The 22,750-nt window shown below is 38.5% G+C and overlaps 1 protein-coding gene across 1 annotated transcript in view; it reads left to right on the forward strand.

Moving 5' to 3' along the window:
• The window catches only part of LOC122891185 (ankyrin repeat domain-containing protein 26-like), a 131,626-nt gene that overhangs the window by 37,221 nt on the left and 71,655 nt on the right, over positions 1-22,750 (forward strand). The window contains exons 13-20 of the mRNA XM_044226676.1: positions 1,043-1,071; positions 1,163-1,235; positions 6,983-7,011; positions 7,103-7,175; positions 12,512-12,540; positions 12,632-12,704; positions 17,864-17,946; positions 20,438-20,586. Of these exons, the coding sequence (XP_044082611.1) occupies positions 1,043-1,071; positions 1,163-1,235; positions 6,983-7,011; positions 7,103-7,175; positions 12,512-12,540; positions 12,632-12,704; positions 17,864-17,946; positions 20,438-20,586 (538 nt within the window). The remainder of the gene's footprint in view (positions 1-1,042; positions 1,072-1,162; positions 1,236-6,982; positions 7,012-7,102; positions 7,176-12,511; positions 12,541-12,631; positions 12,705-17,863; positions 17,947-20,437; positions 20,587-22,750) is intronic.

Consider the following 22,750-nt stretch of genomic DNA (forward strand, 5'->3'; position numbering starts at 1 on the left):
TTTTGGAGTTGAGGAGGAAACTGCAGAGAATTCACTTTAGATGGTTCGAGGGTATTTGCAGTAGAGCAGATTAAATCACAGCTGCTCCACAAAGAATACTGAAAGCAGATGGAGTGCTAGACATGGGGTAGATCATAGCCACGTATTCATCCTCCCCAGGTCTATTGGACGTCAAAGGTACGGGCTACGTCGCTCTTCATTACTCAAGTGAGATAAGCAATCTGTGACTTTTTTTTTAAGATAGGTAATTTTTTTATATGATAGCTGTTTCCAAAAACCCTTGAAAGACTGACATGATCTACCAAATCAAACTACGTTTGGAATCAAGAGAAATTATAGGGTTGGTTCCCTGAATGCTAAAATTGTTTTTATCAATAAGTATGACAGTGACAAAAGATTTTCAGTACATAAGATTTCTGTGGCCATTAAATAGATTTTGTTCCATATACATAGTCATATTTCCATACTTACAGCTATTGTACCTTATTTCTTGTATGTGTTTTATACACCTTCTTGCATAAGTGTATGAAGAAACTTTAAGGTGGCTACACTACTGGATACAGGGAATGTAGGTATACCGGTAGCCCACGTGGGTATGGACAAAAATGAGTACTTTTAGTAACTGTGATCCCAGAAGTATGTATCCAAGCTGATCATTTCCTAAGGCTTTGCTTGATGAAAAGTCCAATTACGCATTCAGTGGACCTATCATCAGCACTCTGTACTCTTACATTACAGGACAAATTGAAGATGGTCATACTTAGTTAGAGTCCAATGGTGTAAGTGATTCTGCTGTGCTGCCTTAAGGATGTGGTGTAGCATTCTACCAGTGGCTTTCACGTTTGTCCGCTCAGGGTCACGATTTGTTCCTCTCCTTAGAAATTGTTCTTCTGCCCAACCCACCTTCCTGTCTGCAGAAACACCCCCAAACCCATTTGTAATCTGAGCCAGCCACGAGGATTCAGCTTAGTACTCAGTGCATGAATGTTTGTTGGCTTCTATATGTACAGAGAGTTAACTATATGACCCTTTTGCTTTTTAGCTTCTCCAGGAAAATATTCCTACGTGAAGGTAAAACTTACATTTTTATTTTGAGGTTTTAACTACAGGTTGCATGAAATGTCCATTATGTCTTAATCATATTGTTTCAATGCCCATTCAGCCTGCTGTGGAGGGGAAATATTGTATTCCTAATCGGCCCAGAGAAATGGAGGAAATTAAAGAATCCCAATCAGGTAAATTTTACAATACAAATGTAACGGTGTAAAGAAGTCCACTAAAATATTTGAAATGCTCAAAGCATTCTTCTTCTGAAGTCTCTTTATTTATTTATTTATTTATTTATTTAATTTCTTTGGGGAACCTTCAGTGACTGTTCTGACATAAAGAAGGTAGATGTTATTGCAGATATCTATGTTTGAACAAAAGATATTTACAAGCCTAAGAAAAAGAGCTTAAGAAACATGTACGCTTTAGCTGAAATCTTTTATTTATTTATTTATTTATTTATTTATCTATTTAAAAAGATTTTATTTATTTGACAGAGAGAGAAATCACAAGTAGGCAGAGAGAGGGGGGGGGAGGAAGCAGGCTCCCTGCGGAGCAGAGAGCCTGTCGTGGGGCTCGATCCCAGGACCCTGGGATCATGACCTGAGCTGAAGGCAGAAGCTTTAACACACTGAGCCATCCAGGCACCCCTAGCTCAATTCTTTTAAAAGGAAGAGCAAATCTTGAAGAAGTCCCAAAAGTTCATTTTTGCATTTATTTCCTTTGTCTTTGGAGACATATCATTTTTTTAATTTTTGTTTTTTATAATCGTATAATATGATATTTTTATGCACAGAGGTACAGGTCTGTGAATCGCCAGGTTTATACACTTCACAGCACTCAGCATAGCACATACCCTCCCCAATGTCCATAACCCCACCCACCTTCTCCCAGCCCCCCTCCCCCCAGCAACCCTCAGTTTGTTTTGTGAGATTAAGAGTCATTTATTGTTTGTCTCCCTCCCAATCCCATCTTGTTTCATTTATTCTTCTCCTACCCCCTTAACCCCCCTTGTTGCATCTCCAGGAGACATATCTTGAAAGACGTTGCTGTGGCTGATATCGAAGAGGTTACTGCCTATCTTCTCCTCTAGGATTGTGATGGATTCCTGTCTCACATTGAGGTTCTTTTATCCATTTTGAGTTTATCTTTGTGTATGGTGTAAGAGAATGGTCGAGTTTCTTTTTTCTACATATAGCTGTCCAGTTTTCCCAGCACCATTTATGGAAGAGACTGTCTTTTTTCCACGGTATATTTTCCCCTGTTTTTTCAAAGATTATTTGACCATAGAGTTGAGGGTCCATAGCTGGGCTCTCTACTCTGTTCCACTGGTCTATGTGTCTGTTTCTATGCGAGTACCATGCTGTCTTGGTGATCACAGCTTTGTAGTAAAGCTTGGAATCTGGTAACTTGATGCCCCCAGTATTGGTTTTTTTTTTCAACATTTCCTTAGTGATTCAGGGTCTCTTCTGATTCCATCCATACAAATTTTTAAGATTATTTGCTCCAGGTCTTTGAAAAATACTGGTGGGGTTTAGATCGGAATGGCATTCCAAGTATAGATTGCTCTAGGCAGTATAGACGTTTTAACAATGTTTATTCTTCCGATCCAAAAGCATGGAATGGTCTTCCATCTTTTTGTGTCTTCTTCGATTTCTTTCATGAGTGTTCTGTAGTCCCATGAGGACAGATCCTTTACCTCGTTGGTTAGGTTTATTCCCAGGTATCTTATGTTTCTTGGTGCTATATTAAATGGAATCGATTCTCTAATTTCCCTCTCTGTATTTTCATTGTCAGTGTATAAGAAAGCCACTGTTTTCTGTACATTGTCTTTGTATCCTGCCACGTTACTGAATTGCCGTATGAGTTCTAGTAGCTTGATGATGGAGCCTTTTTGGTTTTCCATATAGTGTATCATGTCATCTGCGAAGAGAGAGAGTTTTTGACTCCTTCACTGCCAATTTGGATACCATTTCTTTCTCTTTGTTGTCTGATTGCTGTTGCTAGGGCTTCTTTTTTGTGTGTGTGTGTCCTTTTTTTTCCAATTTATTTATTTTCAGAAAAACAGTATTCATTATTTTTTCACCACACCCAGTGCTCCATGCAAGCCGTGCCCTCTAGAATACCCACCACCTGGTACCCCAACCTCCCACCCCCCCGCCACTTCAAACCCCTCAGATTGTTTTTCAGAGTCCATAGTCGCTCATGGTTCACCTCCCCTTCCAATTTACCCAAAAGCACATACCCTCCCCAATGTCCATAACCCTACCCCCCTTCTCCCAACCTCCCTCCCCCCAGCAACCCACAGTTTGTTTCATGAGATTAAGAGTCACTTATGGTTTGTCTCCCTCCCTATCCCATCTTGTTTCATGGACTCTTCTCCTACCCACTTAAGCCCCCATGCTTACGACTTTTAAGACATTTCCAGTTTCAAAGAATTGATAGTGATGCACATAAGTCTTGCTTCTAGAAGGTGAAGTTAAGGTAAAGAAATGTGGTAGCAGACACAGTATGGACTAGAATTTCTCCAACTTTAGTAATCAGAGACCTTGCTAAAAATGCAGATTGTGAGCAGCAGGTTTGGGATTCTGCATTCTGACCTCTCAGGTGATGCCAATGTCTGTGGTCCCTGTGTCATGTGCTCTGTAGCAAGGGGTTTCTGTAGAGAAGTCTGGAAGGGCCAGTGGATAGTTCAAGACACCATGGGATCAAGGAAAAGCATTATTTTGTTTTTATTTGTGAGCATGCTTTTAGCTAGAGGGGAGCAAGGAGACACAGAGAGGTTATAGATGTGAGATACTAGGGCTAAATAAAGAGGAAAGAAGCGGTGAAGATAAACCCTAGTAAAATGGGTGTAAAAGCAGAACGATCAAGACCATAGATCCAGAAATAACTCTGTTTTAAAGATTTCTTTCTTTCTTTATTTTAGGGAGAGAGAATGAGAGAGACAGTGAGTGATTAGGGGGACAGGCAAAGGGAGAGGGAGAGAGATGCCTCAAACAGGTTCACTTCTGAGACTAGAGCCTGATGCGGGGTTCAATCCCAAGACGGTGCCATCATGACTTGAGCCGAAATCAACAGCTGGATGGCCAATCCGCTGTTCCACCCAGGTGCCCCCAGAATTACTTTTGAAGAAGAGGGATAGTGACAGGAATGAGGGAAAAAAGAAGGACACATTAGCTGGGAAATTTTGGAGTTGATGAGGAAACTCCAGAGAATTCACTTGAGATGGCTTGAGGGTATTTGCACTAAACAGATTAAATCATAGCAGCTCTACAGAGAAAACTGAAAGCAGATGGAGTGCTAGACATGGGGTAAATCATAGCCACGTATTCATCTTCCTCCAGTCTACTGGACACCAAAGATATATGTTTGATTAATATTCATTATTTAAATGAGATATGGAAGCTATAGCTTTTTATTTTATTAACATAGGTAATTTATTGATATTATTGCTGATTGAAAAACCCTTTAAAAACTGACATTGTCTGTTCATATCTTCTACCCATTTTTTTATATGATTGTCTGTTTGTGTGGGTTGAGTTTGAGGAGTTATATAGATCCTGGATATCGACCTTTTGCCTGTACGGTCATTTGCAAATATCTTCTCCCATTCCGTGGTTGCCTCTCTGTTTTGTTGACTGTTTACTTTGCGTGCAAAAGCTTTTGATCTTGATGAAGTCCCAAAAGTTCATTTTCACTTTTGTTTCCTTTGCCCTTGGAAACATATCTTGAAAGAAATTGCTGTGGCTGATATCGAAGAGGTTACTGCCTATGTACTCCTCTAGGATTCTGATGGATTCCTGTCTCATGTTGAGGTCTTTTATCCATTTTGAGTTTATCTTTGTGTACGGTAAGAGAATGGTCAAGTTTCATTATTCTACTTGTAGCTGTCCAGATTTCCCAGCACCATTTATTTAAGAGACTGTCTTTATTTCAATGTATATTTTTACCTGTTTTGTGGAAGATTATTTGACCATATTGTTGAGGGTCCATATAAGGGCTCTCTACTCTGTTCCACTGGTCTATGTGTCTGTTATTATGCCAGTACCATGCTGTAATATAAAAAATGGGCAGAAAATATGAACAGACCCTTTTCCAATGAAGACATACAAATGGCTATCAGACACATGCAAAAATGTTCATCATCACTAGCCATCAGGGAGATGCAAATTAAAACCACATCGAGATACCAACTTACACAAGTTAGAATGGCCAAAATTAGCAAGATAGGAAACAACGTATGTTGGAGAGGAGGTGGAGAAAGGGGGACCCTCTTCCACTGTTTGTGGGAATGCAAGTGGGTGCAGCCACTTTGGAGAACAGTGTGGAGATTCCTCAAGAAATTACAAATAGAGCTTCCCTATGACCCTGCAGTTCCGCTACTGGGTATTTACCCCAAAGATACAGATGTAGTGAACAGAAGGCCATGTGTACCCCAATGTTTATAGCAGCAATGGCCACGGTCGCCAAACTGTGGAAAGAACCAAGATGCCCTTCAACGGACGAATGGATAAGGAAGATGTGGTCCATATACACTATGGAGTATTATGCCTCCATCAGAAAGGATGAATACCCACCTTTTGCAGCAACATGGACGGGACTGGAAGAGATTATGCTGAGTGAAATAAGTCAAGCAGAGAGTGTCAAATGTCCTATGGTTTCACTTAGTTGTGGAGCATAACAAATAACATGGAGGACAAGGGGAAATGGAGTGGAGAAGGGAGATGAGGGAAATAGGAAGGGGAGGTGAACCATGAGAGACGATGAATAACAAACTCTCTGAAAAACAATCTGAGGGTTTTGAAGGGGCAGGGGGGTGGGAGGTTGGGGGGTACCAGGTGGTGGGTATTAGAGAGGGCACGGATTGCATGGAGCACTGGGTGTGGTGCAAAAACAATGAATACTGTTACTCTGAAAAGAAATAAAAAATTAAGAAAAAAACCCTGACATTGTCTAACAAATCAAAGTACTTTTGCAAGCAAAAGTACTTATGGGGTTGGATCCCTACATGCTAAAATTGTTAGTATCTGTAAGTATGACACTGATTTTGAAATACAAAAGATTTTCAGTGCCTAAGTATTCTGTGGCAACTAAATAGAGTTCTTCCATTTTGATAGTCATATTTCCCTATTGACAGCTTATTGTACATTATTTCTTAGATGTGTTTTATATACCTTCTTGCATGAGTGGATCAAGAAACTTTAAGATGGGGACACCTGGGTGGCTCAGTGGGTTAAAGCCTCTGCGTCCAGCTCGGGTCATGGTCACGGGGTCCTGGGATCGAGCCCCGCATCAGGCTCTCTGCTCAGCAGGGAGCCTGCTTCCCCCTCCCTCTCTGTCTTCCTGTTTGCCTACTTGTGCTCTCTCTCTGTGTGTGACAAAGAAATAAATAAAATTAAACAAACAAACAAACCAAAACCCAGAAACTTTAAGTTGCCTAAACTAGAGGATACAGGAAATGTAGGCATATAAGTAGCCCACATGGGGATGGACAAAATGAGTACTTTTAGTAACCCTTATCCCACAAGTGTATATTCTAGATGATCAGTTCATAAGTCTTTGCTTGATGAAAAGTCAATTATGCATTCAGTGGACCTATCATCAGCACTCTGTACTCCTACATTACAGGACAAATTGAAGAAGGTCATATATACTTAGAGTCCAATGGTGTAAGTGATTCTGCTGTGCTGCCTTAAGGATGTGGTGTAGCATTCTACCAGTGGCTTTCACGTTTGTCCGCTCAGGGTCACGATTTGTTCCTCTCCTTAGAAATTGTTCTTCTGCCCAACCCACCTTCCTGTCTGCAGAAACACCCCCAAACCCATTTGTAATCTGAGCCAGCCACGAGGATTCAGCTTAGTACTCAGTGCATGAATGTTTGTTGGCCTCTATATGTACAGAGAGTTAACTATATGACCCTTTTGCTTTTTAGCTTCTCCAGGAAAATATTCCTACGTGAAGGTAAAACTTACATTTTTATTTTGAGGTTTTAACTACCGGTTGCATGAAATGTCCATTATGTCTTAATCATATTGTTTCAATGCCCATTCAGCCTGCTGTGGAGGGGAAATATTGTATTCCTAATCGGCCCAGAGAAATGGAGGAAATTAAAGAATCCCAATCAGGTAAATTTTACAATGCAAATGTAACGGTGTAAAGAAGTCCACTAAAATATTTGAAATGCTCAAAGCATTCTTCTTCTGAAGTCTCTTTATTTATTTATTTATTTATTTATTTATTTAATTTCTTTGGGGAACCTTCAGTGACTGTTCTGACATAAAGAAGGTAGATGTTATTGCAGATATCTATGTTTGAACAAAAGATATTTACAAGCCTAAGAAAAAGAGCTTAAGAAACATGTAAGCTTTAGCTGAAATCTTTTATTTATTTATTTCTTTATTTATTTATTTTAAAAGATTTTATTTACTTGGCAGAGAGAGAAATCACAAGTAGGCAGAGAGAGAGAGGGGAGGAAGCAGGCTCCCTGCGGAGCAGAGAGCCTGTCGTGGGGCTCGATCCCAGGATCCTGGGATCATGACCTGAGCTGAAGGCAGAAGCTTTAACCCACTGAGCCATCCAGGCGCCCCTAGCTCAATTCTTTTAAAAGAAGAGCAAATCTTGAAGAAGTCCCAAAAGTTCATTTTTGCATTTGTTTCTTTTGCCTTTGGAGACATATCATTTTTTTAAAATTTTTATATTTTTATAATCCTATAATATGATATTTATATCCACAGGGGTACAGGTCTGTGAATCGCCAGGTTTACACACTTCACAGCACTCAGCATAGCACATACCTTCCCCAATGTCCATAACCCCACCCACCTTCTCCCAATCCCCCTCCCCCCAGCAACCCTCAGTTTGTTTTGTGAGATTAAGAGTCATTTATTGTTTGTCTCCCTCCCAATCCCATCTTGTTTCATTTATTCTTCTCCTACCCCCTTAACCTCCCTTGTCGCATCTCCAGGAGACATATCTTGAAAGAAGTTGCTGTGGCTGATAATCGAAGAATTTACTGCCTATGTTCTTCTCTAGGATTGTGATGGGTTCCTGTCTCACGTTGATTTTCTTTTATCCATTTTGAGTTTATCTTTGTGTATGGTGTAAGAGAATGGTCGAGTTTCATTCTCCTACGTATAGCTGTCCAGTTTTCCCAGCACCATTTATGGAAGAGACTGTCTTTTCCCCTGTTTTTTCGAAGATTATTTGACCATAGTGTTGAGGGTCCATAGCTGGGCTCTCTACTCTGTTCCACTGGTCTATGTGTCTGTTTCTATGCGAGTACCATGCTGTCTTGGTGATCACAGCTTTGTAGTAAAGCTTGGAATCCGGTAACTTGATGCCCCCAGTATTGGTTTTGTTTTTCAACATTTCCTTAGCGATTCAGGGTCTCTTCTGATTCCATCCATACAAATTTTTAGGATTATTTGCTCCAGGTCTTTGAAAAATACTGGTGGGGTTTAGATCGGAATGGCATTCCACGTATAGATTGCTCTAGGCAGTATAGACGTTTTAACAATGTTTATTCTTCCGATCCAAGAGCATGGAATGGTCTTCCATCTTTTTGTGTCTTCTTTGATTTCTTTCATGAGTGTCTGTAGTCCCTTGAGGACAGATCCTTTACCTCGTTGGTTAGGTTTATTCCTAGGTATCTTATGTTTCTTCGTGCTATATTAAATGGAATCGATTCTCTAATTTCCCTCTCTGTATTTTCATTGTCAGTGTATAAGAAAGCCACTGTTTTTCTGTACATTGTCTTTGTATCCTGCCACATTACTGAATTGCTGTATGAGTTCTAGTAGTTTGATGATGGAGCCTTTTGGGTTTTCCATATAAAGTATCATGTCATCTGCGAAGAGAGAGGGTTTGACTCCTTCACTGCCAATTTGGATACCTTTTATTTCTCTTTGTTGTCTGATTGCTGTTGCTAGGACTTCTTTTTGTGTGTGTGTGTGTCTTTTTTTTCCAATTCATTTATTTTCAGAAAAACAGTATTCATTATTTTTCACCACACCCAGTGCTCCATGCAAGCCGTGCCCTCTGCAATACCCACCACCTGGTACCCCAACCTCCCACCCCCCCACTTCAAACCCCTCAGATTGTTTTTCAGAGTCCATAGTCGCTCATGGTTCACCTCCCCTTCCAATTTACGCTAAAGCACATACTCTGCCCAATGTCCATAACCCTACCCCCCTACTCCCAACCCCCCTCCCCCCAGCAGCCCACAGTTTGTTTCTGAGATTAAGAGTCACTTATGGTTTGTCTCCCTCCCTATCCCGTCTTGTTTCATGGATTCTTCTCCTACCCACTTAAGCCCCCATGTTGCATCACCACTTCCTCATATCAGGGAGATCATATGATAGTTGTCTTTCTCTGCTTGACTTATTTCGCTAAGCATGATACGCTCTAGTTCCATCCTAGGACTTCTTTTTTTTTTCCAATTTATTTATTTTCAGAAAAACAGTATTCATTATTTTTTCACCACACCAGTGCTCCATGCAAGCCGTGCCCTCTATAATACCCACCACTATGTTGAACACGAGTGGTGAGAGTGGGCCTCCTTGTAGTGTTCCTGATCTCAGTGGGAAGGCTGCAAGCTTTTTACCACTGAGGATGATATTTGCTGTGGTTATTTCATAGATAGGTTTTATGAAGTTGAGGCATGTTCCCTCTCTCCCTGTACTTTGAAGAGTCTGAATCAGGAATGGGTGCTGCATTTTGTCAAATGCTTTTTCCTGCATCAATTGCGAGGACCATGTGGTTCTTCTCTCCTCTATTATTGATTAGCTCTATCACATTGATTGATTTGCGAATGTTAAACCATTCTTGCAACCCAGGGATGAATCCCACCTGGTCATGGTGGATAATCTTTTTAATGTGCTTTTGGATCCAATTTGCTAGGATCTTGTTGAGAATCTTAGCACCCATACTCATCAGCGATATCGGTCTGAAATTCTCCTTTTTGGTGGGGTCTTTGCCGGATTTGGGCATTAGGTTAATGCTGGCTTAAAGACAGTCTCTTCCATAAATGGTGCTGGGAAAATTGGACAGCTCTATGTAGAAGAATGAAACTCAACCATTCTCTTACATCGTACACAAAGATAAACTCGAAGTGGATCAAAGACCTCATCATGAGACAGGAATCCATCAGAATCCTAGAGGAGGACATAGGCAGTAACGTCTTCAACATTGGCCAGAGAAACTTCTTTCAAGCTATGTCTCCAAAGGCAAAGGAAAGAAAATTGAAAATGAACTGTTGGGACGTCATGAAGATCAAGAGCTTCTGCACAGCAAAGGAAAGAATTGGCAAAACAGAGAGGCAACCACGGAATGGGAGACAATACTTGCAAATGACAGTACAGACAAAAGGTTGTTGTCTAGGAGAAGAATAAATGAAACATGATGGGACTGTGAGGGAAACAAACCATAAGTGACTCTTAATCTCACAAAACAGAGGGTTGCTGGGGGGAGAGGGGTTGGAGAAGGGGGGTGGGGTTATGGACATTGTGGAGGGTATGTGCTTTGGTGAGTGCTGTGAAGTGTGTAAACCTGGCGATTCACAGACCTGTACCCCTGGGGATAAAAATATATGTGTATAAAAAATAAAAAAATTTAAAAAAGGTTGATATCTAGCATCTATAAAGAACTCCTGAAACTCAACACACACAAAAGAGACAATCATACATATAAAGAAATGGCTAGAAGATATGAGCAGACCCTTCTCCAATGAAGATATACAAATGGTTATCGGACACATGAAAAAACGTTCATCATCACTAGCCAATAGGGAGATGCAAATTATTATGCACCATCAGAAAGGATGAATACCCAACTTTCGTAGCAACATGGACGGGACTGGAAGAGATTATGCTGAGTGAAATAAGTCAAGCAGAGAGAGTCAATTATCGTATGGTTTCACTTAGTTGTGGAGCATAACAAATAACGTGGAGGACAAGGGGAGATGGAGTGGAGAAGGGAGATGAGGGAAATTGGAAGGGGAGGTGAACCGTGAGACACAATGTATAACAAACTCTCTGAAAAACAATCTGAGGGTTTTGAAGGGGCAGGGGGTGGGAGGTTGGGGGAACCAGGTGGTGGGTATTAGAGAGGGCACGGATTGCATGGAGCACTGGGTGTGGTGCAAAAACAATGAATACTGTTACTTGAAAAGAAATAAAAAATTAAGAAAAAAACCCTGACATTGTCTACCAAATCAAAGTACTTTTGCAAGCAAAAGTACTTATAGGGTTGGATCCCTACATGCTAAAATTGTTAGTATCAGTAAGTATGACACTGATTTTGAAATACAAAAGATTTTCAGTGCCTAAGTATTCTGTGGCAACTAAATAGAGTTCTTCCACTTTGATAGTCATATTTCCCTATTGAAAGCTTATTGTACATTATTTCTTAGATGTGTTTTATATACCTTCTTGCATGAGTGGATCAAGAAACTTTAAGATGGGGACACCTGGGTGGCTCAGTGGGTTTAAGCCTCTGCGTTCAGCTCGGGTCATGGTCTCGGGATCCTTGGATTGAACCCCGCATTGGGTTCTCTGCTCATCAGGGAGCCTGCTTCCCCCTCCCTCTCTGTCTGCCTGTTTGCCTACTTGTGCTCTCTCTCTCTGTGTGACAAATAAATAAATGAATAAATAAAATTATAAAATTTTATTAATAAAGAATAAAATAATAAAAATAAATAATAAATAATAAATAAAACTAATAAAATAAATAAATAAATAAATAAAATATAACAAACAAACGAACCATGAAACCAACAAACCAGAAACTTTAAGTTGGCTAAACTAGAGGATACAGGAAATGTAGGCATAGCAGTAGCTCACATGGGGATGGAAAAAATGAGTACTTTTAGTAACCCTTATCCCACAAGTGTATATCCAAGGCAATCAATTCATAATGCTCTCTCTGATGAAAACTCAATCATGCCTTCAGTTGAGCTATCCTTGCAAACGTGGACTGCCTAAATTACAGGGCAAACGGAAGAACGTGGTTAATGCTTGTCGTATAATGATAAAAAGGATTCTGCTGTACTGCACTAAGGATGTGATGTAGCATTCTACCATTGGCTTTCATATTTGTCCTCTCAGGGTCATTATTTATTCCTCTCATTAAAAGTTGCTTTTCTCCCCACAGTCAGCATGTTCACATTGGTATATGTGCAGTCTTCTCCATTAGTTATGCTCCTTTGAAACATCATCTGACTTTCGAAATCCTAACTGCATGTTTTTTGGGGCATATATTCTGTTATTTTGTTCAATACTTATAATGGGTTCATATTTCTGTCTTGTCACTGTCCTAAGCCACCTTCCTATCTCTAGAAAGAGAAAATGAAAACCTAATGTGTCCACAGCCAGGCATGAGGATTCATCTTAGTACTAACTGCATGATAATGTAGTTGTTTTTCATAGGTACATATAATTAACTATATGTCCCTTTTGCGTTTCAGAGTCTCCGGGAGAATATTCTTTGTTGAAGGTAAAACTTATATTTTTATTTTGAATCGTTAACTACAGATTGTATGAAATGTACACTACGTACTAATCCTATTGTTTCAATACCTCGGCAGCCTCCTGTCGAGGAGAAACATTCTGGTCCTAAGAAAGGAGGAGAAATGGAGGAAACACAAATATCCAAGTCAGGTAAATTTTACCATAGGAATATAAGAATGGAAAGAAGTACATTTCAATATTTAAAATGCTCACAGTCTTCTTCTTCTGAATTATGATTAATTTTTTTTGACCAAGTTCATGTGGAGGATTGGACATAAATAAGGGAGAGGGTATTGCTGATATTCATGTTAGAACAAAAGATATTTACAAGCCTATGAAAAAGAGCCTTTTTTGCATTTTAAATTTTTTATTTTTTATTCCCATGTATACAGGTCCGTGAATCACCAGGTTTACACACTTCACATCACTCACTAAAGCATATACCCTCCCTAAAGTCCATAACCCCTCCCCCTTAGAAAAAGAGCTTTTAATATTTATTAGTTTTAGGTCCGTTATTTTAAAATGAGAAGCAGACTATTTGATATGCAGGAATAATATCAAGTGAGTTTCCACTACTAAAACCTGTCAGAGTAGTGGACCCAAATTTCCCCCCCCCTTCCTGCTTTCCTCACAGTTTGGCAAACATTAAGGACTGATGTGGCAGATTATGCAGAGCTATATCTTGGTTAGCAGTAAGTGTGTGTGTCTTAATGGCTATAACATGGTGGTACTTCCTAAGTAGTATCATTGTGTGCAAAGTAAGAGAATTGGAAGGGGAACGAAAGCAGGGTCAGTTTGCTAGAATCAGGGAAGCTTTAGCCATGATTCAAAGTCCATTAGAAAGTTAATGACTTTTAAGGCATTTCCAGTTTTGAAGAATTGATAGTGACAAACGTGAGGCTTGCTCTGGAAGGTGAAGTTAAGGTAACAGAATGTGGCAGCGACTCAGTATGGGCCAGAATTTCTCCAATTTTACTGAATCATCGGAGACCTTGTTAGAAATGCACATGGTGAGGGGCGCGTGTGTGGCTCAGTGGGTTAAGCCTCTGCCTTGGGCTCAGGTCATGATCTTAGGATCCTGGGATTGAGCCCCGCATCTGGCTCTCTGCTCCGCAGGGAACCTGCTTCCACCTCTCTCTCTGCCTGCCTCTCTGACTACTTGAGATCTCTGTCTGTCAAATAAATAAGTAAAATCTTTCAAAAAGTAATGAACAGTATGACCACAGGTCTGGGCTCCTGCCTTCTGACCTGTCAGGTGATGTGAATGCCAGTGATCCTTGAGTCATGTGCTCCATTGCAAGGGTGTAGACTTCCACCTACGCACACTTGGAAAGGCCACTGGATACTTCAAGACCCCACAGGATGAAGGAAAACATTATTTTCTTTTTATTTGTAAGCATGTTTTCAGCTTGAGGCGAGCAAGGAGATGCAGAAAGGGTTGTCATAAATGTAAGATATCAGTGCTAAATAAAGCGGAGAGAAATCTTGGAATAATCCATAATAAAAGGGATGTCAAAGCAGAACAATCAATACCATAGTTCCAGCAATAACTCTGTCGTAAGGATTTCTGTATTTATTCTATGGAGAGAGAATGAGAATGACAGAGAGTGATCGGGGGAGGGGCAACGGGAGAGGGGAGGGATTCCTCAAGGAGACTTGCTTCCAAGCCTGGAGGCAGATGTCCGACTCTATCCCGGGACATTTCGATCATGATGGGAGCTGAAATCAAGAGCCAGATGTGCAATCTGAGGCTCTGTTCACATGTCCCCAGAAATTACTTTTTTTTTCTTTTTTTCAGAAATTACTTTTGAGGAAGGGGACAGTGATGGGAACAAGGGAAAAAAAAAAAGCATGTTAGCTGAGAAGTTTTGGAGTTGAGCAAGAAACTCCAGAGAATTCACTTAAGATCGTTCAAGGGTATTTGCACTAGAACGTATTTAATCATAGCAGCGCCACAAAGAATACTGAAAGCAGATGGAGTGCTAGACATGGGGTAAATCATAGCCACATATTCATCCTCTTCAGGTCTATTGGACATCAAAGATACAGGTTATTATGGTATTTATTATTCAAATGAGATACTGAAGCTATGCCTTTTTTTTGTAAAGATATTTAATTTTTTGATATGATAGTTGTTTCCAAAAACCCTTGAAAGACTGATATGATCTACCAAATCAAACTCTTTTTGGAAACTATAGAATTACAGGATTAGTTCCCTAAATGTTAAAATTTTTATTATTAGTAAGTGTGAAACTAATTCTGAAATACTTATTTTTAAAATTTTAATAAATAGAATCTTTTTAAAAAAATGAATTAGGAGAAAATAATTTCTTTTAGGCTTTTTTTAGCATTCACTTGAGAGTGGGTGGCAGGATTATATTTAGACGTTTGTGCCCTGCTGGGAATACTAGGTAGAGGTCTAAAGATTGCTTATTGAAAACAAAGTTTCTTAGCCTTATTTTTATAGCTTTAAATTTACAAGTTTTGGTCAAATTATATTCAATGTAACTAGAAAAAGCAGCTTCCCAAGCCAAATATTAAAATATTTCCTCATTCTCTATGACTTTATTTTAGAGTTGGCTTTCCCAGCAATAATGGGAATCACTGAGAATTTACTATATGGTACCATCTTCTCAACTATGTATGCACTGTCTATCTCCTTGTTGTATTATTTTTATTTTTTTTTAGAGAGCAAGAAAGTGGGGAGGGAGAGAGGGAAGGCAGAAAGGGAGTGAGGGAGAGAACCCTAAGCAGCAGGCTTCATGCTTAGCATGAGGTCTGATGTGGGGTTCGATCTCATGACCCTGAGATCATGACCTGAGCTGACATCCAGAGTCAGACACTTAACTCACTGAGCCACCCAGATGCCCCTTTATTATTATTATTATTGTAATTATTACTTAATGATTTTATTTATTTGAGAGAGATTGAGAGAAAATTGGGAGGAGGGGCAGAGGGAGAAGCAGACTCCCCACTGACCTGGGAGCCTGATGCAGGACTCCATCCCAGGACCCAGTCATGACCTGAGCTGAAAGCAGCCATTTAACTGACTGAGCCACCCAGGTGCCCCCCTTCATTAATTTTGATGAATAGGTGGAATATTGGTTTTCAGGAGTACTATATCATTTAAATATAATATTCTCCTGATACTCAGTCTATTGATTAACCATATCTAATTTGTGCTCTACTTAATATACCAGTTAACTCAGGACCTTTCATCAGTCATATGATCAGATTGGTACTAATAAATTGTACAGTATTTTTTTCACCCTTGTAGTTTTATGTTCTTTCTTTACTTGTATACTAACACTGTATTTTCAAAAGATTTTCAATTATCTCCTAGAGTAGTGAATACAGACAATAAATTCAAAGTTCTTTACCTCTACAAGGGACTTGCTCCTGTTACTTCCTCATGAGCTTGGTGGATCCAAGAAGCAGGACTTTTAAAACAAAGCACCTACAGGAAGATATGGGACAGAAAAATTATAAAATAAATACATGCAACTTAAAACAGTTCATGTAGAATAATTCCCACTTGATGCCTTTTGTAAAGTAATGAGCAGAGTTGGTTGCTCGGGACCCAAGATTGTGTGTTTATTCATTTAATATAGATTTATTCTGTACTGGCCCTGATAATTTTATATCCTCAATATTTCTAGAACGATTCTGTCAGTTTAGGTGTACTTCATCTTTATTTTGCATCAGTGCCTTCTCATTCATCTCCCATCTTTTATTAAAATGCCTCTCAAATTCATCCCTCCCCACAGCATTTAGAGTGATCTGCCTCAAATGCAAATATGACTGTGAACCATTGCTGAAAATATGTTTGTGTCCAGGTATCTTAAAATTACATATAAAGCTTTCATAATTTTGAGTTCTGCTAAACTCTCTAACCCTTTCTACTGCCTGCCCTTTTCTCTGCCATTCTGAACTGCTGGTGATGTCTTCCTCTTTGATTCCTGTATTTTAGACAGATATTTACCCTGTTGCTTGCTTCTCTCCCTTGTCTTATTACGGGCTTGTATACCCCGCCCATTTTCCGCCCTCTGGCCCCTTTGCATCTGTCTGACCTCAGTGTTGCTGTCTCAGTTCAGGCATTATCTCTACAAAATCCATTCCTGACACCTTTTATCTACATTCTTCTTTAAACCTGGGTACCTAGCACTTACTGGGTACTCAGTAAATAATTACTGAGTAAAATAAAGAGTGTTTACACAGAGATGATTTATGAGATTATCCCATACAGGGACTCCTGGGGGGCTCAGTCAGTTGAGTGTCCAACTCTTGATTTTGGCTCAGGTCATGATTTCAGAGTTGTGAGATCAAGCCCCATGTGGGGTTCAGTGCTGGGTTGGGAGCCTGGTCAAAATTCTCTCTCCCTCTTCTCCTCCCCCCCCTTAAAAAAAGAGAAAGAGAGAGATTGTCCCATACAGTCAAGTAACAAAAGGAATATATATACATAAAGAAGTATCTTACAGTTCATGTGGTGAAGACGCACTAGAAAAATCTGTATAGTACTAATGTAGCCCCAAGGAAAAAAATCTATTTATCTAAGGAAGGGTAGCCTTAATCAAGGATGACTTTATGTAGCAGTCTGTGTCCTATAAGATGTGAAGAAATTTGTCAAGTAGTAGAGGAAAACATTTTAGGAATGTTTACATTCATCAGGGAAATACACCCCTAGGAAGGCTGTACACTGATACAGGCATAAAAAATACTAGTAATTTTGGAAACCATGAATAATGTTGCAGTTGAAGCTTAGGGTGTTTTTTAAGAGATACTACAACAAGGTAAAGAATAGTCTGTTGTGATTTTATATCTTTCTGCTGCATTTTTAAAAATTTTATTTATTTGACAGAGAGAGAGAGAGAGCGATCACAAGTAGACAGAGAGGCAGGCAGAGAGAGGAAGGGAAGCAGGCTCTCTGGGAGCCTGATGCGGGGCTTGATCCCAGAACCCTGGGATCATGACCTGAGCCAAAGGCAGAGGCTTAACCCACTGAGCTACCCAGGGGCCCCTCTTTCTGCTGCATTTTAAAAATTTGTTTCTGATTGTTTTGTTCCTTGATATTAGGTGGGCAAATTTGTGAATGATTCTTTGAGATGTTTGTATGCCTTTAACCTAGTGACATTTAGTATTTCCCAAATGGTTTGCTGAAATTTTTGATAATTAAAAGTATTTCTTAAATATTCAGCTAAAGATTAAGTTTAATTTAAACTCTTAATTGATGAGATGTTGTTTTCTATCTTTATGAAAGTCATAGTTTTTATCTAACCATTCTAATTTGTCCATTTTAATAAAATATATAGATTTTTCAGCAGAACTAGACTTAGGAATGACAACAGAAAAAGAGGAAGAAAGTTTTAATGAAAGTGAAAATAAACACCTTCAGGTATATACAAATTTAAATTTAAATTTCCAATTTTATATTGTTTTCCCTGCTTTAAGAATGTAACATAGTTCAATTGAAATTATCTTCTGAACAGAACGTATCGAATTTGATAGATTATAACTTAATATTTAGTTTTTGTAAAATTTTACAAGTTACCAAATTTAAGATATTGTTAGAATTTATAGTAGCTTATAGTTAAACTTTATCCTTGGATTTGGACCAAAAAAATTCCTGAATATTGTTTGCTTCTTCCATTTTTGTAAGTTTTTACATGCTAAAAAGGTAACATCAAATACTGAACCGTATGTTTAAGCAGTTGAAATTATGAGCAGTATAACAATGATGACTACTGACTTAGACTCATGTAGAAGGAGTGGTTCTTGGTGGTTCTTAATGTGCAGTTCTCAGTGGTTCAAAATGTGCAGTTCTATATTGCCTGTCACTAATGCCAAGATTAAAGATTTATTTTGCCTTGTGATCTCTGTGTAGTTGACTTCAGAGAGTAGGGTCATAAAATCAACACAATTGCCTATTGTAGAATCACACCTTCCAGGATGGGACCTTTGTAGTTGGGTAATAAACAGGCACATTTTCAGTTATTTCATTTCAGTATAGGGAATCTGTAAATATTATTAACATTTTTTTTATCTACTCTCAGTGGACATTACAATAGCTGGATACAGGCAGATAATTTATAGTGATGTATAATACTATCATAGTATATAATTGGAATTAAAATTTAGGAATTTATTTTTCTTTTCTGATTGATGTTTATTGATTTTGGCTCCATAATAAGTTTGCCTATTCTCTAGTTATTAATCTTTAAAAAACATCCTCAAATGCCGTATTGGGGCTCACTGTTTAAGGTATGGCAAGATAAAATGTTTTTAAGTTTGTAACATTGAAAATCATGTAATTCATTGTTTGGTAGATGTAACATGTAATGAATTGTTTAGTTTAAAAAACTGACAAAGTTAAGTTTATGGATTTGTGTTTTTCTTCTGTTTCAGGCTAGGCAAGTTATTTTTCGCTTCTTAGTTACAATCCAGTGACTTGGGAGCAGCTTAACATAGATTAAGAAATTTAACAGTTAAATTTTAATTATTTTCTAGTTTTTACTTTGTCCATACTTGATTACTTAAAGATAAATTTATTTTACAAACATGTATGCTGACAGGACATCTGAAAATCAAATACAGCACTTTCACTTTCCAGTTTTGTATCTGTCAAAAATGGCCCAGGAACCAGGAATGAATAAGGAATGTGATAGAGAGGATGATATATTGTTATATTCAGAACATCCCTCTGTTCAAAAGTGTGAGGACATGTGGACCAAACAGGACACATTAGAGTGGAAAAATAAGTTAAAACTCATCAACAGAGAGCTAAAGCAGAAGTTTGGTGAAGTTTGTGAAAAAAAACAAAAAAAAAACAACAAAAAAACCCCAAACCAAACCAAACCAAAACAAAAAACAAAAACAACATTACTGCTTATCCTAAGGAAGAGTCACTACATGGTCCCTTTACAGAAGGAGCAAACTTAATGGAAATACCTTCTAATTTGACAAATGATAGATTTTATTGTGAGAAAAAAGATGCATTTGCAGTGCCTGTCTTTGTCACACTTCGGGCATTACCTGAACAGAAAGAGTCTAGACTCAAAAATGTCGTTCTTTCTCATTCATTCTGGGATTGTAGTTGCCGGTCATCTTCTGATCTTTCCTTAAGTGAAAATAAATCAGACTCTGAAAATGATAACAAATCAGACTTTGAGCATATTTTTAACAAAAATGAGTTTTGATAGTGACAGAGAACATAAAAAAGTAAGGAATCCACGGGTTACATTTGAAGTGAAAGAAGACCAAGAGTTTGACATGCAAATGGCAAAAAAGTATAAACCAAACTAGTTATTTTAAAGATTTTATTTATTTGTCAGAGAGAGAGAGCAAGACAGTGTGTGCACACAAGCAGGGGGAAGTACTGGCAGGAGAAGCAGGCCTGAACTCTGTCCCAGGACTCTGGGATCATGACCTGAACCCAAGGCAGATACTTAACCAACGAGGTACCCATGCGTCCCAATTCCTCTCTTTTTATTGAAACAGAAATGAAGTAGAATTTATAAAAATTGCAGTTACTTGTAATGATAAACATAAAATATTTTTATCAATTAAAATTATGACAAACTAAGAGTCAAATGATATAATTAATGAAAAAAGTTCTGGGATGCCTGGGTGGTGCAGTTAGTTAAGGGCCTGCCTTTGGCTCGGGTCATGGTCCCAGGATCCTGGGATGGGGTCCTGCATTAGGCTCCCTGCTCAGTAGGGAGCCTGCTTCTCCCACTGCTGGCACCTCCTCCTGCTTGTGCTCTCTCTCTCTCTCTCTCTGATGAATAAATAAATAAAATCTTTAAAACATGTATAATTAATGAAAAAAGTTCATTTTAATGAATAAACTAGTAACAATTGTCCTTCGTATCAAACTTCTATTAAAGATTGAAGAAACGGAGAAGCACCAAAATGATGAAGTGGCAGTATTAGAAAGCATATATTCTTCTTCTGCTGCTGGACTAATGCATCCAAAAGGGAGTGGAAAAACTGGTAACAACCTATGTCCTATTACAGAAAATGAAGAATCTAATGGGTAAGCCTGTAGCAATATTTAAATAGTAGGTAATTATTATTTTCCTATAAAACAAATTCTAGTTGGAGCTACACTCATGATTAACAAATTTTATGTTTTTTAATAAGGCTATTTCATCTTGGGTACTAATCAGAAAAATTTAAATAATGAGATACCATTTTTTGCAATCATAATGATAAATATTTTATTAAAAAATTAACAACCAAATTTAGCAAATGTGAAGAAAAGGGCATTCTTTTTTTTTCAATTCATTTATTTTCAGAAAAACATTATTCATTATTTTTTCACCACACCCAGTGCTCCATGCAAGCCGTGCCCTCTATAATACCCACCACCTGGTACCCCAACCTTCCACCCCCCCGCCACTTCAAACCCCTCAGATTGTTTTTCAGAGTCCATAGTCTCTCATGGTTCACCTCCCCTTCCAATTTACCCAAATTCCCTACTCCTCTCTAACGCCCCTTGTCCTCCATGCTATTGGTTATGCTCCACAAATAAGTGAAACCATATGATAATTGACTCTCTCTGCTTGACTTATTTCACTCAGCATAATCTCTTCCAGTCCCGTCCATGTTGCTACAAAAGTTGGGTATTCATCCTTTCTGATGGAGGCATAATACTCCATAGTGTATATGGACCACATCTTCCTTATCCATTCATCCGTTGAAGGGCATCTTGGTTCTTTCCATAGTTTGGCGACCGTGACCATTGCTGCTATAAACATTGGGGTACAGATGGCCCTTCTTTTCACGACATCTGTATCTTTGGGGCAAATACCCAGGCATGCAATTGCAGGGTCATAGGGAAGCTCTATTTTTAAATTCTTGAGGAATCTCCACACTGTTCTCCAAAGAGGCTGCACCAACTTGCATTCCCACCAACATTGAGATATCACCTTACACCAGTTAGAATGGCCAAAATTAACAAAACAGGAAACAACATGTGTTGGAGAGGATGTGGAGAAAGGGGAACCCTCTTACACTGTTGGTGGGAATTCAAGTTGGTGCAGCCTCTTTGGAGGAAAGGACATTCTTATACACTGTTGTTAAATAAAATTGGTAAACCCTTTCTGAAGGTGATTTAGCAGTGTGTTTCAAAAATTTTAAATATTCTGACCCCTTATCCCAAGAACTTCATTGCCAGAACTAGATCCTATAGGAAAATGTGACTTGTGTAAACACACACACACACATTATAAGGACATTTATTATACATTATATATATATACATACATATATATATATATATATAATGACATACATTAAGGATATTTATTATAGCATTATTTTCATATAAAAAAGTTGGAGATAGTCTTAAGTATCTGTCAATAGGGAAGTAAATTTTCACCCCTGTAAAACAATGTAGTATGTTTTACTGTTGGAAAAAATGAGTTTAGGTCTACAAGGTACTGATTGTTTAACAAAGTATATTTAAATTTTTTGGTTTGATGTCATGTTTTATGCAAATTTTAGAATACTTTTATTTACTTATTTATTTTTCTATCCCAGCATTTCTTTTTCTTTCTTTCTTTTTTTTTTTTATTATGGTATGGTAGTCACCATACAGTACATCATAAGTTTTTAATGTAGTGTTCTGTGATTTGTTGTTTGTGTATAACACCCAGGGCTCCATGCAACACATGCCCTACTTAATACCCATCATTGGGCTCACTCAACTCCCCCACCTCATTCCCCTTTAAAATCCTCAGTTTGATTCCCAGAGTCCATAGTCTCTCATGGTTCATCTCCCCCTCTGATTTTCCCCCCTTCATTTTCCACTTCCTTCTAATTCCTCCATGCTATTCCTTATGTTCCACAAATAAGTGAAACCATGTCATAATTGTCTTTCTCTGTTTGACTTATTTCACTCAGCATAATCTCCTTCATTACGTTGATGCAGATGTTGGTATTCACCCTTTTTGATGGCTGAGGGATATTCCATTGTATATATGGACCATATCTTCTTTAACCAACAGACGACCATATCGTCTGTTGAAGGGTACCTCTGCTTCTTCCACAGTTTGGCTATTGTAGACATTGCTGCTATGAACATTGGGATGCATATGGCCCTTCTTTTTATTACATCTGTATCTTTGGGGTAAATACCTAGTAATGCAATTGCTGGGTCTTAGGGTAGCTCTGTTATATATATAATATATCTAATA

This window comes from Neovison vison, chromosome 12, assembly GCF_020171115.1.
Source record: "Neovison vison isolate M4711 chromosome 12, ASM_NN_V1, whole genome shotgun sequence".
In the NCBI taxonomy this organism is placed as follows: Eukaryota; Metazoa; Chordata; class Mammalia; order Carnivora; family Mustelidae; genus Neogale; species Neogale vison.